This window comes from Vicia villosa, linkage group LG4 (assembly GCF_029867415.1).
Source record: "Vicia villosa cultivar HV-30 ecotype Madison, WI linkage group LG4, Vvil1.0, whole genome shotgun sequence".
NCBI classification, from domain to species: Eukaryota; Viridiplantae; Streptophyta; class Magnoliopsida; order Fabales; family Fabaceae; genus Vicia; species Vicia villosa.
The window spans coordinates 137,012,586-137,031,263 of record NC_081183.1 but is presented as its reverse complement, the minus strand read 5'-3'; the positions used below and the strand labels follow the sequence as shown (position 1 = coordinate 137,031,263).

At 31.7% G+C, this 18,678-nt stretch overlaps 1 protein-coding gene across 1 annotated transcript; it reads right to left on the bottom strand.

Annotated features, from left to right (window-relative positions):
• Positions 1-10,267: 10,267 nt before the first annotated feature.
• Positions 10,268-17,471, bottom strand: LOC131599763 (gibberellin 2-beta-dioxygenase 2-like). The gene is made up of 3 exons (XM_058872029.1): positions 16,888-17,471; positions 12,448-12,802; positions 10,268-10,681 (listed from the first exon to the last, which is right to left on the bottom strand). The coding sequence occupies exons 1-3, from the start codon at positions 17,247-17,249 to the stop codon at positions 10,439-10,441; spliced, it is 960 nt and encodes a 319-aa protein (XP_058728012.1). The 5' UTR covers positions 17,250-17,471; the 3' UTR covers positions 10,268-10,438.
• Between the last annotated feature and the right edge of the window lie 1,207 nt (positions 17,472-18,678).

Sequence of the window (18,678 nt, the reverse complement as noted above, 5' to 3'; positions counted from 1 at the left end):
GTACCTTAAAATTAGTAGAAAAGAACATTGATAGTGTCGATTGGAGAAAATGCACCATTGTAGCGAAGCTAAAAAAGAGATGTCGCAACAACAAATTGTGTGAATCGAAGAAAGAAATTCTTCATAGAAATTTTACTAGAATGAGTGAGTGATTATGTGAGACTCGATTCAAGAAAAAAAATTACCTCAAGCATTAGGTTTTGAGAAATGTTTCAAATGGTAAAGTAACTAATTTTAAAAGTTGAAGCAACGAGGAAGAAAGGGAAGGAGAAATTTCGATCGATGATGGAGAAGCAGTGGTTTTGATCGATGACTGAGAAGCAGCGATTTCGATCAGTGATGGAGAAAGAGTGATTTTGATCGATGAAGAAAAAGAGTGATTTCGAGAAATGTAATGATCGAAAATTGTGAGTAAATGTTTCAGAGTTTTCTCGATAGTATTTTCCTTTTGTTTGGTGATAGTTTTTCTTTTTATTAAAAAAAATAAAAAATAATTTTCTAAAATAGAATACTAATTTTTAAGAAATTGTTGTATGTATTACAAATAATATTCTAATTTTTTATTTTAATTTGAAAGAAGATAAAAAAAATTAGTTATAATGTACCTATTGTGTAGAATTTTTTAAATACGTTTGTAATTTATTTTAATTTATATAATTGGAGTTGAATAGTTTTCTTTTAAATTAAGATTAACTATGAAAATAATTTTTAGTAAGATTTTGATAGCTAATTTTATATTTTCTTATAAACCTTTGGGTTAATTGAACTAATATCAAAAGTTGAGTTATGAATGTTAGAGAGAAAAGCTCATCCTTCTTTCTAACTGTTTGAACTTTTCTCATCCAAACTTATCAGAAGAAATGAATAAGGCTGCAAGTAGAAGTGGTGAAGAGTGTCGGAGGCAGGTCAGGAATCATAAATGGAATCTTAACAAAACTCACTGAGGTAACGACGGAAGGAAAAGATTTTACTCGAAGAAGGATAGTAGAAGGCGAACTTCTTTCTTTTTCACATCATTCTTAGACAAGTATGGATTAAAAGAAATGTATGAAGAGTTTTAAGGTTATGGGGATATTGATGAAGTGGTTATTCCATCCAAACGTGATATAAGGGGTAAATGCAATGGTTTTGTATGATTCTTTGATGTTAGGGATGAAGATCTTCTAGCCATAAAGTAGGATAACATCTTCATTGGAAGGAGATATATTCTTGCTAATCTCCCTAGGTTTCAAAGAAGACAACCATAGAGACTTTGGAAATTTTTTTGAAGATTTGGAAGCTGGAAGGAAGATTGATTGGGGAGAGAACACCCCATTCCTCCCTAAGAAGCCTGCGACTTACAAGGAGTTTGTAAGGTCTAATGGAGGAAACTCGTATGAAAACATATTGAGAACTAATGGTGGTTCTTCAAAAAACGACACCAGACATAGAGTTAAGTTTTATTTGGAAGAGAAACATTTTCTAGATTTTAAAAGCTTTTGATTGGTTTTGCAGAAAACCCGAGGATGTCGTACAACATGCAATAGGTCCTTAACACAGAGAGATATTTCTCCATTCAAGTTACTCCACTTGGAGCTAACTTATGTTTGCTTGAGGATTGAGTTGAAGGGGAATGAAGACTTTAGTGAAAGATGGTAGGATTGTCTGAATTAGTGGTTCAAAGAGGTTTATCCATGGAAACCATCTAATGTGAATGTTGAGAGAGCCATCTAGATATGTTTCTATGGCGTCCCTTGTCAAACATGGAAACTTGTTTTTTCTGAATCCTTGGTTGCACCTTTGGAGGAGTACTTGTGTTTTGATGATAAAACAAGATTACATTTTAAAAAATGGATGTGCCCTGTCTCCTAGTTAGAACTAAGCATTTGGTTGTATTAATTAAAGATCTAGAAGTTCATATTAATGGGTTAATTTTCAATGTAAAATTAGTTGAGGGTTACCAAGATCCCTTATGAATAAAATTACCAGAATATTCAGGTTTAGATGATTCATCTAGTGAAGACTTGTTAAGTGCCAAAATGTAATTATTTTGTGATTGTAAATAGTGGCACTTATCGATACTTTTTGTTAATAACGTTTGAATAATACCCCGTTTTGTGCATAAATACGTATACTTTGTGAATAGATATATTTTCATACACTTTTATACTTTTTGATAGTTTTCTACTCTTTTTGTAGGTATTCTTGCGTATTTGGAGCATGAGCAATAACGTGTTGAAGACACGGCTTCAAACGCGCGATTTTGAGCGGCGGAATCAATTCATTCGGCGGATAAAGCTCAAAATCAAAGAATAATAAATCACCAATTTGGTTGATATGTTGTCATTGTTAGATAGGAAATTGAATAAGCTTTCCAACGCTTCGAACCGGGCGCAAATCGGAGTTACGGTTCTCAAGTTACGCCATTTTTACTAAAAGCTGATTTTTCAACTCAGCGAGTTGGGCGCGATGCGCGCTCCTGCGCGCGACGCGCGCTGTACCAGATCCAGAATTGTATAAATAGGCGGAAATCAGATATTTTAGGGCATGGTTGGATATTTTAGAGCTCCAAACCATCCAATAGCATTTTTTGAGTGGAAAGATGCTAGAAAACACATTGGAGCTATCAAATGGATGATCCGAGGTTGAATCCTTCATCAATCGGAGCCGACAAACCGTGAGATTTTTGGGTTTTTCTTCTTTTCTTCTCTTTGTGGTTTCATTTGTGGGTTTTGTATATATATACTTTGATCTCATGTATATTTGTCGCCCATGGTGTTGTATAAAGTTGCTTTACAATATAAACTTGTTGTTTTTCCTGATTTTTTACATCTTGATGTTTGGGTTATGTTTGGTGGGTTGTTTTGCATCTTGATGTTAGGGGTTTGTGTTGTTGTAGAAATAGACCTCACAAATCTTGATTAGGAGAGATAATCATTAGCTTCTTGATTGTAGAGATAGATGAAGAGTTAATGTTCACTTTGTGTTGGTTCGTAATGCTACCGGGTTGTTTGATTGGTGGAGAGATCGTCGATCGAGCAATACGGTAAGCTACCGTATGTTTGGTTGGTGGAGAAATCGTCAACTAAGCATACGATAGAACTCGTGGCGGTGTTTGGACACGAATGCCGACAACGGGCAACACGTGAATGGTTTAAGGAGTATAGTAAACTGAGTGCAACTGGTCGATAAGTTTAAGTTTGTGAAGAGTAGATTATATGCAATACTTGATAGTTTCTTCTATTTGAAGAATGTATTCTTTTTGTGTTGATATTTACTTTTCCATTTCATTATTTAAATTCATTCAAAACCAAACTCATAACTAAGAATCCGTCGAACGGCAATTCGGTATCACCAATCTCTGTGGACACGATAAATTCCCGGATAAATATTTCCAAAACTTTTGTTGCTTGCCGCTTTACCGCTCCAACAAAATGGCGCCGTTGCCGGGGATTGGTGTTTTAATTGAATTCGCATTGCGATAGTTTCTTTGTTTTTGAGTTTTGTGAATATCGTATATTTGTGAATTTTCTTATACTTGTATACTTTTGTATAGTGGATTGTATAGATACATGTTCTAATTTTGTTTGGTGGATTTATTAAACAAGTTGAACTCGGATAGTTCTTTAATTTCAAATCTTCACTTTTCAACTTGTTTAGTTAATTTCACCAAATTTTTGTAAAACTTGTGTTTTTACTTATCGTTACTTGTTTGTTAATACATGTTGTTTACGTATTGTTGTATATTCTCTTGTTTCGTAATGTTTGTTCGTGTGTGGTTAGGATACTTTCTTTAGGTTCACGTTTGGGCGAAAACGTTGGCGTGTCGGGGAGAAAGCTACTACCGTGCACAATAAAGGCGTCGAGCTTACGACGTAAAACAAGCGCTTGTTGGGAGGCACCCCAACGGTTTTGACTTTTGTAAATTCTGTTAGTTGTGTAAAATGAGATGTGTAGGTGTTAAGTGGAGGCTACACCAGTTGTGCAGTCTTCTGGACTGGTTTTTGCTTTTCTGGTGTAGCGCGCGTCGCGCGCAAAGAGGGCGCGTCGCGCGGCCTGGGAGCTGAAGAGCTTGGTTTGGCAGAACTTTGCGCGCGTCGCGCGGTCTTGAGAGCGCGTCGCGCGCCTTGTAACTTTTGGCCAGTGAATTCTTTTTAATGGTTCATTTGCCTAGTTTTTTTCCCACTTACACCAAGGCTTTGTAGTATAGTATTTTATAGTTTTATTTTTAATTCTCTTGTTTGTGTTTAGATTCAAATTTTGGCCCGATTACTTGGAGTCGCATTTGGTAATTCTCCGATTGTGATAGATTCAACATGCCGGTTGTGCGGTAATGATTGTTCAAATTTGTACGTTGCAAGGTACTCGTTTATCGCTTTCTATAGCATAACATGTTTTTGAGACTTTTCATTTGTACAAATTTCATATTACTCATTCTTTTTGCATAACTTGCTCATGACTTGAATCACAATTAGTTTCCCGTTTTTACCATAAATGTGAGGTGGCTTTCCATTGTGTATATATGTGAGTGACCGACATTTCTTGTTTTAGCTGGATATTATTATGTTTAATCTTTCGTTTGTATTGATTTTGTGAATGCACGAAAGTGATCAAGGCACTTGTTTGATTTTGAGCACAACTACCATAGCCAAATATCAATTCACCTTGTGAGTGTGTGACCATTAGTAACCCCTTTTGAGCCTTTTTGTCAATATCCATATTGTTTTTGCTTAATGCTTGTCTAGGAGCGTTTGGTTTTCATTTGTTTATGGATATTTGATTCTTTGTTTTCTTGAACCCTCAACTATGATATTTAGTTGTATTTTTACCTTGCCTTAGAAAGTAGGGAGTATTCATTTGATAATATGGTTGAATTCAAGTTGGGGAGAGAATGTTTACTTACTTTTTGGTTGATTGATTATGAGGTTATGAAAAGAAAAAGAAAAAAAAAAGGATGTGAGAAAGAAAGAAAAGAAAAAGAAAGAAAAAAGAGAAAAATTTGAAAAAAGAAAATAACAAAAAGAGTTTGGAATAAGATTTGTGTTAATAAGTTTTGTGTTTGGTGTGAAACTTATGATGAAGAAGAGAGTTTGATTGAAATTCCTTTGTTTGAAACTTTGTGGAAGTAATTACTCCCTTAGGTTTAGGCAAGTTTTTGTTTCGATTAGCTTTAGGACTTATCACTTGTTTGTTAACCGAGCCCCATTACAACCTTGAAAGCCCTTGTGATTCGTGTCATTGCATTTTCAATACTATTCTTAGATGAACGCATAATTTTGTCTTTTGTTTGCAAGATTGTCGGGTGTGTGTTCAAAGTCCTCACCTTTCGGTGTTTTTCATCTACCGGTGAGTTTTTGCTAGGCGTGATTCGTGGTTGAGCTTGTTTTGTTTTAGAGTGTTTTATATGATTTTTGTACTTAGGATTCGTTTCATTTTCATGTTTGTTGTAGGATTGTGGTAAGTATTTACTTTGTTCGTACGTTTTTGTTTGAACCGTACAATTGTTTCGTTTTTCCAAATCTTGTTGATTCTTGATTCTTTGGATTTTTACTTTTGCGATTTGAGTGTTTGGCCTTGTTTGAGGACAAACAAATTCAAGTTGGGGAGAGTTGTTAAGTGCCAAAATGTAATTATTTTGTGATTGTAAATAGTGGCACTTATCGATACTTTTTGTTAATAACGTTTGAATAATACCCCGTTTTGTGCATAAATACGTATACTTTGTGAATAGATATATTTTCATACACTTTTATACTTTTTGATAGTTTTCTACTCTTTTTGTAGGTATTCTTGCGTATTTGGAGCATGAGCAATAACGTGTTGAAGACACGGCTTCAAACGCGCGATTTTGAGCGGCGGAATCAATTCATTCGGCGGATAAAGCTCAAAATCAAAGAATAATAAATCACCAATTTGGTTGATATGTTGTCATTGTTAGATAGGAAATTGAATAAGCTTTCCAACGCTTCGAACCGGGCGCAAATCGGAGTTACGGTTCTCAAGTTACGCCATTTTTACTAAAAGCTGATTTTTCAACTCAGCGAGTTGGGCGCGATGCGCGCTCCTGCGCGCGACGCGCGCTGTACCAGATCCAGAATTGTATAAATAGGCGGAAATCAGATATTTTAGGGCATGGTTGGATATTTTAGAGCTCCAAACCATCCAATAGCATTTTTTGAGTGGAAAGATGCTAGAAAACACATTGGAGCTATCAAATGGATGATCCGAGGTTGAATCCTTCATCAATCGGAGCCGACAAACCGTGAGATTTTTGGGTTTTTCTTCTTTTCTTCTCTTTGTGGTTTCATTTGTGGGTTTTGTATATATATACTTTGATCTCATGTATATTTGTCGCCCATGGTGTTGTATAAAGTTGCTTTACAATATAAACTTGTTGTTTTTCCTGATTTTTTACATCTTGATGTTTGGGTTATGTTTGGTGGGTTGTTTTGCATCTTGATGTTAGGGGTTTGTGTTGTTGTAGAAATAGACCTCACAAATCTTGATTAGGAGAGATAATCATTAGCTTCTTGATTGTAGAGATAGATGAAGAGTTAATGTTCACTTTGTGTTGGTTCGTAATGCTACCGGGTTGTTTGATTGGTGGAGAGATCGTCGATCGAGCAATACGGTAAGCTACCGTATGTTTGGTTGGTGGAGAAATCGTCAACTAAGCATACGATAGAACTCGTGGCGGTGTTTGGACACGAATGCCGACAACGGGCAACACGTGAATGGTTTAAGGAGTATAGTAAACTGAGTGCAACTGGTCGATAAGTTTAAGTTTGTGAAGAGTAGATTATATGCAATACTTGATAGTTTCTTCTATTTGAAGAATGTATTCTTTTTGTGTTGATATTTACTTTTCCATTTCATTATTTAAATTAATTCAAAACCAAACTCATAACTAAGAATCCGTCGAACGGCAATTCGGTATCACCAATCTCTGTGGACACGATAAATTCCCGGATAAATATTTCCAAAACTTTTGTTGCTTGCCGCTTTACCGCTCCAACAAGACTCAGATGAATTCCTTAGTGAATGGCAAGAAGAATGGGAAGGGGTTTGCTGTTGGAAAAGTTGACGGAGTTTGTTCCATAGGAGGAAGCAAAAAATTAGATGAAATGTCAACCAACAATTAGACAAACCATGATTTGATTGTTTTCAAAAACAATGATATTAGTCCTAGGTTACCTAATTGTTTGGGAGTTGATTTGGACACGGTGGAAAATTCTAAGGATAATATGTCAAATCATCTTGAGACATGCACCTCTATACCTTGTGGACAATTAGAGATCTTAGGAAAATTTGTTCCAATTTCAAAGTCAATCATCTACTCTATGTTAAGGACCTATTACATTGGATCACTATAAATTCCAAGAAACAAAACTGGAAGCTGTGGAGGAATCTATGGTGCATTCTTTATGGTGTAGCAATAAAATTATGTGGATAGCTAATCAGGCAATCGGTAGATCATGAGGCATGATACTTATGTGGAAACTTGGCCTTTTCAAGACTTTTATTTCTTGTTTTGAAGGCGAATGGTTTGTGGGGATGCAACTGAAATGGAAGGAATCAATCTTCTACATGGTCAACATTTACTTCTCATGTTGTATCAGTAACAAAAGGAAAATATGGATGAAATTAATCAGGTTAAAATTTCACTTTCCTCTTGGTGATTCATGGGTAGGAGGTGGTTTTAACGCTATCAAGAGAGCTAGTGAAAGAAAGGGTGTTAGAGTCCAATCCAACATCTATGAGATGATCAAAATTGGAGAGTTCAAATGTAAAATGGAGTTAATTGATTTACCAGCATTAGGAAGAAAATTCACATGGTTCAACAGTGCAAGAGATTCTATGAGTATACTTGATCGGTTTCTTATATTTAAAGGATTGACAGATAAATGGGGATTAAAAGGGAAATTCATTGGTGTCGTACCCTAATTTTGTCCCAATAATTTTTCATCTCTGTGGCTTTTGAGGCATTTTTAATTTCATCTGGTACTAAGATATAAGACCTCTAATGTTAGTACCATTTTTACAATTTAGTTGTACCTTATTTTGTTTCTCGCTTTTTAAGTCAATAAAAGTCAAAGTTCACAAAGGGTCAATGCTTGGTTTAAAACCATGTTTGTTCTAATTGCATTATCATCCATCCATTCATTTCATGCATGTGTATGTTATTCAGGAATTAGATTAAAAAGTCAACATAGAAAGAGTTTATGTTCCACATTTAAAATTCTCATGTTATTTCCATACATTCTCATTCACCATATTCATTCATCATACAATTCAATTTACATTGATAATCATATGCATTTAACTGTACAATCATACATTATCATTAACCAAATTATCAAAAAAATATCAAATTGCAATAAAAAAAAAACAAAAACTTTATTCATTATGGTTTTCATTACATTTGATCATGATACATGATTTATGCTACATTACATACAAAATATCTCATTCAATCCTCTCATTTTCTCTATTTCTCTCATGTACAACTCAAAATCATAACTCATATGGTTTTCACTCATAATGTGTCACACTTTTCTCACTCAAAATATCCCACAAAAGGGTGTTGTGAATCTTGTTGTTAATTACGACAAAATTCATTATCAATTTTTGAGGCAAAGAAAAGTAGCAACTAACATAAATGGTCTACAACAATAATAATTCGTACACAGATAATATAACAGAATAAGGCGAGAAAAAGACGAAGGTTTGTTTACCCAGTTCGATCCAACGATCTACTCTGGGGGAGAGAACAACTCTCCAATTCACTATACTCAGAAAGTTGTTACAAGAGATTACAAATGAATTATAAGAAAATAGCCTTCACAGTTCCTAAAGAACAAACCCTATTTTCTACCCAAGTGTTTCCCAACCTCTCCAACTCTCAATATAAGAATCACTCAAGGTGTTTAGAAGTATTTCTCAATCCCCTTAGATAACTCCAAAGATTTTCCAAAAACCTTTGTCTTTTTAAGTTTTCCCTTGGAATTCCTTAAACCCTTATTCTCCATTGTTGCTGTAAACTCTAAGATTGTCTCACTATAATAGTAGAAGAGATACATATTTATAATAGCCAAAATCCAACAAATCCATACCAAATCCCAAAAATATCTCCTTAATTGTTAGAATAAAATATATTATTATAATCTTATAATATCTCTCAAACATTATAAATATCTTATAACATCTTTTAGACTATTATAAATATATCTTATAATATCTTTTAGAATATTATAAATATCTTATAATTTCTTTTTATATTAACTTATATGATCTCCAAATTAATATAAAATATTCTAACATAAATGAATGGATCAATGAACCGAACTGATTGAACCCGATATCGTAAATCGCTCGAACCAGAATATTTATTATTATTGTCTAATAATATATAAATCAAGTTAGGGTTTTTGTTTTCATTTGGGTTGGGCCCAAAAGGCAAGAATCTTGTTATATGCACCCAAGTCACAATTTGCACCCCTTTTTTCTTTTATTTTAATTTTTGTTTTTACTAAGGTTTTTTCTTCACCCACCTCCTAACCTTCTTGCCCACCCCTGGTGAATTTACAACATTACCCCTTGTTTCGGAAGTTCATTTCCGAAACGGTACTTTTTTTTGAAAAAAAGGTGTTTTCGGAAATGAACTTCCGAAAACGTGTTTTTTTTAATATAAAATATTTGTTTCGGAGATGCATCTCCGAAATAAAGTTACATTTTCAGAAAATGTGGTGTTTCGGAAGTTCATCTCCGAACGCACCCCCCTTGGAGAATTCGGAAATGAACCTCCGAAAATATGTCTGGACAGAATAAAATGAAAAACAACAACAATTCGCTTTATTTAATCGGGTGAAGATTACAACGATAATAATACATAAAATTAAAGTTACATATTGTTGAACACGGGTAGGTGGGGATGAGAGAGTGGTGGGGAGAAAAAAAGGCTTCCAAATTTCAAAAGGTGTACTACTGTAAGTAACAAATGACGGAGGAGGTGTAACCGGGGCCGGAACATATGACAGAGGAGGTGGATGTCCGGAGGAAGAAGAACCGGAGGAACGTCCACCGCGAGACAAAGGAGCCAATCAATGTAAGCTATAATTTATCATTATCATCAGGGGACGTCATTACAAAAAATTGGGAAAAAAATCTTATTATTTTTAATCTTGATTTTTTAGAACCAAAACTCCACTAAAAAACAGTAACTCAAAAAAAAATTTCTTTCAAAAATAAGGTAATTATAAACACAAGAACAATTAATAACCCAAATTTCCCAATGCAAAACTACTAAACTTTCACAATTAATCCATTACGCACAATACAAAATTTGTTTGCACATATTAGCAAAGTATATATCACCTAAGAAGGGGACCATAAAATAAAAAAGGCTTTACACTCTTGTATTAGCACCCAACAATCTTTATCCACCTCATGCAAGATTACTCTAATTTCTGAAAAGATGAATGCGAGTGTCTCCAAGCCTTAGAGAGTATGTGACTTTCTTGTATTCCTCCCAAGTGAATGGCTTGAAGAGAAGGGAGGGCCTGTTTGGTGTAACCATAACTGAGGGAGCAACAATTGATGCATCAAGTGGTGGAGCCACAAAATATGCTACCGACATTCTAGACTTGTATGAGTTGGTCACGGCCCTATGTCTCACGCTTACAAATCTTCCATTTGTCATAACCTTTATTACACAACAAACATTTAGAATATAAATCTTAATCAATCACATCCGTTTCTTAACAATCTTAAAGACCAACTTGTCAATATTCCATATTAATTCTTCTTAGCATTAATTCATTTTCATTTCATCCTTTCTCTATATTTTTCTTTGTGTAAAATAAAAATGTAGTACATATTTATATCTATCATATTTTTATTAGCAAAATTAAAACAATAGTATAGGAGATATTTTACCTTATAACGCAAAAATATGGATAGTACAAAGTAAGAAAACACATCCGCATAAATATTTAAGGTTATTTATCTGAATGTAGCATTTATTTATATTTATGTATTAATATAAAAAGTAATTCATATTTATAAATTATTAATTTTAAAATAAAATTTAATTTAAACTTAAAATTTTAAATGCGTAAAATAGTTCGACTAATATATTTTAATTGTAAATGAAAGTAATATATTAATCAATGATTTAATTTCTAACAATAATATTTCTTTATATTTATTCTATTATTAATAAAATTGTTGATATTAATAAGTTATAACTTTGAAAGAAAATCTATCCCATGCTAGTTAATGCCTTTAGATCAAGTGAATTACAAGAAAATTAGGTCTCAAAATAAATTTTTTATTTAAATAATAATATTAATTGTATTAGTTTAATCATTTTATATTAATTATGTTAGTTTATTAAAAATTAAAAAGAAAAATACTCTATGTTTATGAAAAAAATATAACTTGAAATTGCATGTTAAATTAGTAAATTGATTGAGACAGACATCTATCTCATGCAAAAAAAAAGTCACTTCAAACTTATAATGAGTCTTTATACATGATTTTTTTTAATTTTAATATATTAAGTTTATAAAATTAGGGTTTTAAACCCAATATTTAGTCTTTACAAAAGAGAAATAAAAACTAAAATATAGCAATTTATATAAAAACTGATTTAGAAAATTGTGAATATTATAAAAACACTAAATATATTTGATGTAAAATTCAATAATTTATGAGCCCCCAACCCAGACCAATATCAAACCACATAAATATCCTCTTTACCCCTACCCTAACATGTCTTTTTTTGTTCTAGACCTACCCTAACATGTAATGTCTATCTATTTTTAGCAATAGTGAAAATAATATCAATTGTGAGTAAGATATATATGCAAATCCATTACAACTCAGTATTGTACTCTCTTTTATGAGCATACATATAATTATTATTAATTCATATATGCAATGTCACAAAACATAATATAACTAACTCTAGTACATTTCAGCCCTCAAGTCCCCCCTACCCTAAATTTAGCATAGCAAAATTGAACCCAACTTGTTGACATAAAAAAAAAAAAAAAATCAAAATCCCGCATTCATCTCAATAACTCTTTTAGGTCAAAATCAGACATTTCAGTCACCAACATATAAATGCGGAACTTTGATAATTGCTTGAAAAAAATAGTTCGTCAATAACTTTATTAAGTCAAAATCAAATAGTATAATCATCGACGTATGTGATATGAATGCAGAATAAATGGAGAACTTTGATAATTGCTTAAAAAAAATATTTTGTCGATGACCTGACTTTATTAGGTCAAAGTCAGACACTATAGTCATCGACATATAAATGCGAAACTTTGTTAATTGCTTGAATAAAGTAGTTTGTCGATGATTTTATTAGGTCAAAATAAGACAGTACGGTCATCGACGTATGCGATATGAATGCGGAATGTTGGGAATTGCATTGAATTATGAAAAGAAGATATATACCTGAAGAAGATCACCAACATTTACACAGAAGGCAGAGGGGTCAGGAACAACTGGGTTCCACACACCATGTTGAAGAGAAATTTGGAGACCAGGAACATCGTTGGATCTAAGGATGGTAAGAATCTGAGGGTCAGAATGTTCACCAAAGCCAAGGTTGTAGGAATTAGAGTTGTCTATATCTTTGTTGGAGTGTTTAGGAGGATAGTGATTGAACCTAAGGATAGAGTCATTATCAAGTTGAGTAATGAATGTGCTGAAAATGGATGTGTTAGGGACCCCCAATCCTTCTGCCATTAGCTCCAATATCTCACATGCCAGCTCTTGTACAGCTTCTGTGTATGCACTTACAATAGAGCTGTCATGTACAGTGGCATAATCAGTACACCTAATACTAACACATTTTCATTCCTCTAACATAGTAATTTATAAATAATAGTATTTATTATAATATATGTATGTGAATTTATATTAGATATTACTCCTTTAGTTCCATACTTAGTGACTCAATTGATCATTTCAATTATATTAAAAAAAAATATTAAAATAAGAGAGAATAATATTTTTATTATTGTATCACTTATATTATATTAAGAATAATAAAAATTTTATTAATTAATGTTAGAGTATGATATTATTAATATTATATATTTTTTTATAAAAAAAAAAGGTAAGGTTAGTGATTCCAATTTTCATAGGTACCTAATATTGAGTGAAAATAAGGTGACAGAGGCAGCAGCTGGATGGGTTTTAACCCTGCATACTGCCTCCCAATCAATTTCTCTCTGCTTGACCAGACAATTCACTGCCACCCTCTGCTCTTTTTTATTTCTGCTTTTCGTATTTCACTAAATAATTGATTAATAATTAAATTTTTATTCCAACCAATTAAAATAGTATTTAAAAGGGTGCAAAATAGACAATTGTACATAATTTAAAATTTATTATGATTAAATTATATTTAAATAAAATTTTATAACAATTAAAATGTAGTTAAATAAAATTTATAATTATTTTGTTCTGATTAAAACATGATTAACTTTCAATATTTATAAAAAATAACTATATTTTCTTAATTAATTGAATAAACAATTTATCTACATATATTACATTTATATTATTATATATATTTTTGGAGTTTAATTATTCAACTTTTTGAAACTCAGCTCAACTTTTACAATTTTTTTGATTTGATTAGACATACATGTCAATCTTACAAACAGTACTACCCTCTTTTACTTCTGACCTTTCCTATTTCATTTCTCCTTTATGCCAAAATAATCATAACTGTCCCTAAATGGCCATTATATTTTCATCATTCAGCTAAAAAAATACTCCTACAATCAACCACCACCACATGAATTGATAGAAAGTATATTACATATCACAATTTAGAAAAAGTTGTGACTGGTCACAATCTCAAATAAACATTATTTAGATATATATTTAAATAAAATAATAAATATATAATTCAACATAAAATTCTGATTAAAATTAAATTTTGAAAGAAGGAAAGAAGATAGTCTGACACATATGTGAATCCCATCTCTCCTTGGGGTACCTACTCCTTTTGCATACTCCCATGTGCTTGAGACACAGATCCTTTTCAAAATCTCACGTGCATCTTAAATATTTTTCTTCTATTTCTTTGCTTATTATTATTATTTTTTTATTTTCCCTTTTGACTTGTTTTTATTGTATTATTTCAGAGCTCTATTAATATTTACAGAGTCGAGCCCACTCAAATTTTTGAGAGGTTCCGTGTAAGAAGTTGAAGTTATTTTCAGTTGAATCGTAAATTTTTTTAAGAGACTCTATTTAAGCGTAAGTTAGTTGTGAAATACTACCTCCGGTCCTATTTTTAAGAAAAAATTCTCTTTTCAAATACATTGAATAAATAATGTATTTGGACAATATGTTGTTCAGATACATTATTTGTTCAATGTATCTAAAATGAAAATATTTTCTTATAAATGGGACCAGAGGGAGTATATAATTGGAGGCCCTTTTTGTCATAGCTTAGATATGTAAAAACTGAGAGATTTTGTATTGTAGATCGCATTGCACGCTCTCAAAGATGGTCCTGAATATTTATATATTATTATTAGGGAAATGCTAACAAGTGCCCCAGGGGCACTCTTTAATAGCTTTAAAAAGTAAGTTTTTCTTGGAAATATACGTAATTAATGCATCGAAAATTGAAATGGTGAACTTTTGAAAGAATATTTTCTTTATTTAGAATGCTTAAAGAGTGCCCCTGGGGCACTCGTTAGCATGACCCTTATTATTATTATTATGTGTCTATCAAAATATAAAGAAAAATATAGATACGAAACAAATTCCCAAATATTGATTCTCTTTTTTTCACTATACACATTAACCATTGGGAGCATGCAGTTGTTTACGAGAGACAGCTATTATATTCTAGAAAAGAAGGATATATGCCTAATTTGTCCCCTCAAGTTCATTACTTTTTTTCAAGTAGTGTCTCAAATTGAGTGTGTGAAGCATAAATTGTGTGTGTCTCAAATACATGTCTAAGGACCACAAAAACAACATCTTGTCCTATAAAAATTGGTTGGGACACTTCTATCATTCATACAAGGAATCACCACATTATTTATTACACCTATATATCACTATTATAATAATTATTGGTTACTATTGTAAAAAATTTAGTGACTAGAGAATAAATTTTTCATCAATAGTTGATATATCTAAATTATAATTTAGATACATCAATTATTAAATTAACAAAAAAACATTTCTTATAAAAAAAATTATTTATAACAATGACCAGAGAATGTATTTATTTTATTTGAGCATGAAATCATCAATTACATATTATTTATTACTACCTCCGATCTCATTTATAAGAAAAGATTCTCTTTTTAGATACATTGAATAAATAATGTATCTGGATAACATATTGTCCGGATACATTATTTATTCATTGTATCTAAAAAGATAATCTTTTCTTATAAATGCGACCAGAGGGATTATATTTTAACGTTTAACCTATTGATATCGTTGAATTAAAATTTGCAGATATAACTACATTATTTCTATCATTTTAATTTTTTTATATTAACCCTTCTTTTTACACATAGCTTATAATATTAGCCTTTTTTTATGGTCCTATTTTTTCTCACTAATTAGCCTTTTTGTGTGCTTCATTTTTACATATTTTCTCTATTGACATCTCTCTTTCAATTCCATCACATTACTAGCTATGTCTCTCATTTTTACTCTCTTCTCTTTTCTTTATGGCTTTTCTTTTTCTCACAATGGCCCCCAATGACATGTGAGACAATCTTTACACTTCTCTCTCTGTTCTTTGTTGGTCAGATACAACTCATAGAGCAGGTACGTAGTATCAAGCAAAATATGTGATTTTTTTACCTATCTGCCCCAATAATGAAAAGATAATACCAACATGCCATGAAATGAAAAAAAAATACTCAAATGCCACACTTTTAGTTCACGTCCGTCCAGGGGTTGGCCGGACCGGTGAAGATTTTTTTTCCCCAGTTGGGGTCCGTCCAGGGGTTGGCCGGACTCTAACTGGACCTTTTTTTTTTGTTTTTTTTTATTTTTTTTTATTTTAATTGATTTAAATCATTTTAAAAAAAAAAAACGAAAAAAAAAGGGCCAGTTAGAGTCCGGCCAACCCCTGGCCGGACCCCAACTGGAGAAAAAAAATCTTCACCGGTCCGGCCAACCCCTGGACGGACGTGAACTAAAAGTGTGGCATTTTGGTGTTTTAATTTTAACATGGGGCATATTGGTATTATTATTTTAGAATAGTGGCAGGTAGGTAAAAAAATCAAAATATGTTATAGTTCATTGCTATGGGAGCCACCAGTTTAAGCTGCCAAGAACTTAAAAACTTGGTCCAAATAAAATAAAATAAAATAAAAATATTTTAAGGTAATATATATTTTATTTCATAGAATAAGAATTTTTTTTATATACTTAGAAGTTTTCTTTATTAATTTAATGATTTATGGATTTTAGTAATAATTTTCCAAAAGAAAAATATTAAAAAACAATAGTGAATATTCATCAATATTCCCTTAACCATATAGGAATCTCTTTTAACAATAATAAATATTCACATAAATTCCCAAGCACAAAAATGACACCAAATAAATAAAGGGGGACCAAAAAAAAATTACAATACAAATTTAAAGTAAAATGTACAAATAAAATAAATTATTTAGCCCCACAATATTATTCATATATTTATTTGTTCAACACATTGTCACCCTAAATGTAACTTTTATCAAAACCACAGTTAAATAAATATATGCACTGCACATACTGTCATTGTTGATAATAGTATAATAAACCAAACATGCAATAAATGCAAAAGTTTTGGACAATGACATTATATATAAATAAAAACAAAAAATATATATATAATTATTATCATAAACATACCTGAAGTTTGATGAATCATTGGGAATAGAAGGAACATTGGCATTGAGAAGAAGATATTCAACCTCACCCATGTCTCCATTGAAGCCTATATTCTTGCAACCATAACCAAAAGGTTTATCAAGTGCAACTAGTTTCTTTTGCTCCATTGGTTTTGCAAAGAAGTCAAAACCTACTTCTTCCATTTTTGATATGATGTCATAAGGGACACCATGGTTAATCACATTGAAAAAACCATATTCTTCACAAGCTTTCACTATGAGTTTCATAACCATTGATCTTTCAGCTGATAGGTCTATCATTGGTAGGTCAATAGGTAGAATCTTTTCACCTATCATTGAATTTGGAGATGCCACCACCACCATATTAGTTTTTTCCTCTAAAAAAATGAAGAGAATACAAAAGTGTTGGAAGATGCAAGAGAAAAAATGGGTTTGAGATAGGTTATAGTGTTGGTAAGTTGTGGTTTATGTTATATAAAATAGAAAGAAGAGAAAGAGGGGATGAAGAGGGAGAGGAAAAGAGAGAATATGTGAAAGAAGATGCGTGGAAGTAAGGTAGAAAATTGTAACCAAAATAATGGGATATTTATGCCAAAACAAATAACATGAGAGAGAGGTGTACTCATGAAGAAATGAAAATGAAATTATAAGTATAAAATATGATAATGAAATGAAAACTCGGATCCATGTTTTAAGGTATTAATATTTGGAAAAAAATAATGTAAAATATGGTTAATTTAATTGATCAAATAATTATTTTAATTTATGTTGAAAAATATAGTTAATTCATATTGTTGAATTAAAGGTAAATTGAATTAATCACATATTTAATTGAATTAACATCATAATTAAATGTGATTAATAAAATATCTGAGAAAAAATATACATGTAGCATTACTCTTAATATTTTATATGTAATTTTATAAAAAAAGAAGTTTAAAAGAGAACTCTTATTAATTTTAATAATTTTTATAATAATAAAAAAAACAAATACAATATTTTATTAAAACTCCAAAAATTTGGGAATGATCACACAAATACCATGCTTACCCTGACTCCTAGTGAGGAAGAGATTTTTCAAGTAGTTATGAATCGGATATCGGACTCTGCCCCTGGGTCGGATAGCTTTGGTGCCATTTTCTTTCAAAAGTATTGGAACATCATCAAAACTGATGTTATCAATGTTGTCTTACAATTTTTCATGCAGGGTTGAATAAATCGGAATTACAATGTCAACACTATCATTCTTATTCCTAAGAATAATGAGCCTAACTCTCTTAATCATTACAGGCCCATAGCTTTAGTTAATTTTAAGTTTAAAATTATTTCTAAAATAATTGATGTTCTAAAATAATTGCTGATAGATTGGCATCCATTTTGCCTGGGCGGATATCTCATGAGCAGAATGGTTTTGTCAATGGTATGAATAATAAGGATAGTATATACCTCACCTATGAGGCTATCAATCTTCTGAACAAATAAAGCTTTAGTGAGAATGTTTCCTTGAAGATTGATATCTGAAAGGCTTTTGACACTCTTAGCTGGGATTTCATCATTAAAACCCTCACTTGCTTTGGTTTCAGTAATACTTTCTGCAATTGGATAAATACCATTTTGTCATACCCCAATTTTGACCCTAAAATCTCACTTGAGGTCCATTTTCATGTTCCAACCAAGTTGCAAAGCCAACCAAATCTGCATAATCTTTGTTTACAGACCATCTTGCTCGCAAATCTAACTCTAATCAGAAGATTACACAAGTCCAATGAGCTTCGTCTAATTCTTTTGATCA

Coding starts and splice junctions, on each gene's coding strand:
- LOC131599763 (XM_058872029.1), bottom strand. CDS start 17,249: ATGGTGGTGGTGGCATCTCCAAATTCAATGATAGGTGAAAAGATTCTA. Junction 12,803..16,887: donor AATGATTCATCAAACTTCAG/GTATGTTTATGA, acceptor TGTACATGACAG/CTCTATTGTAAGTGCATACA. Junction 10,682..12,447: donor ATGTTGGTGATCTTCTTCAG/GTATATATCTTC, acceptor TGTGTAATAAAG/GTTATGACAAATGGAAGATT.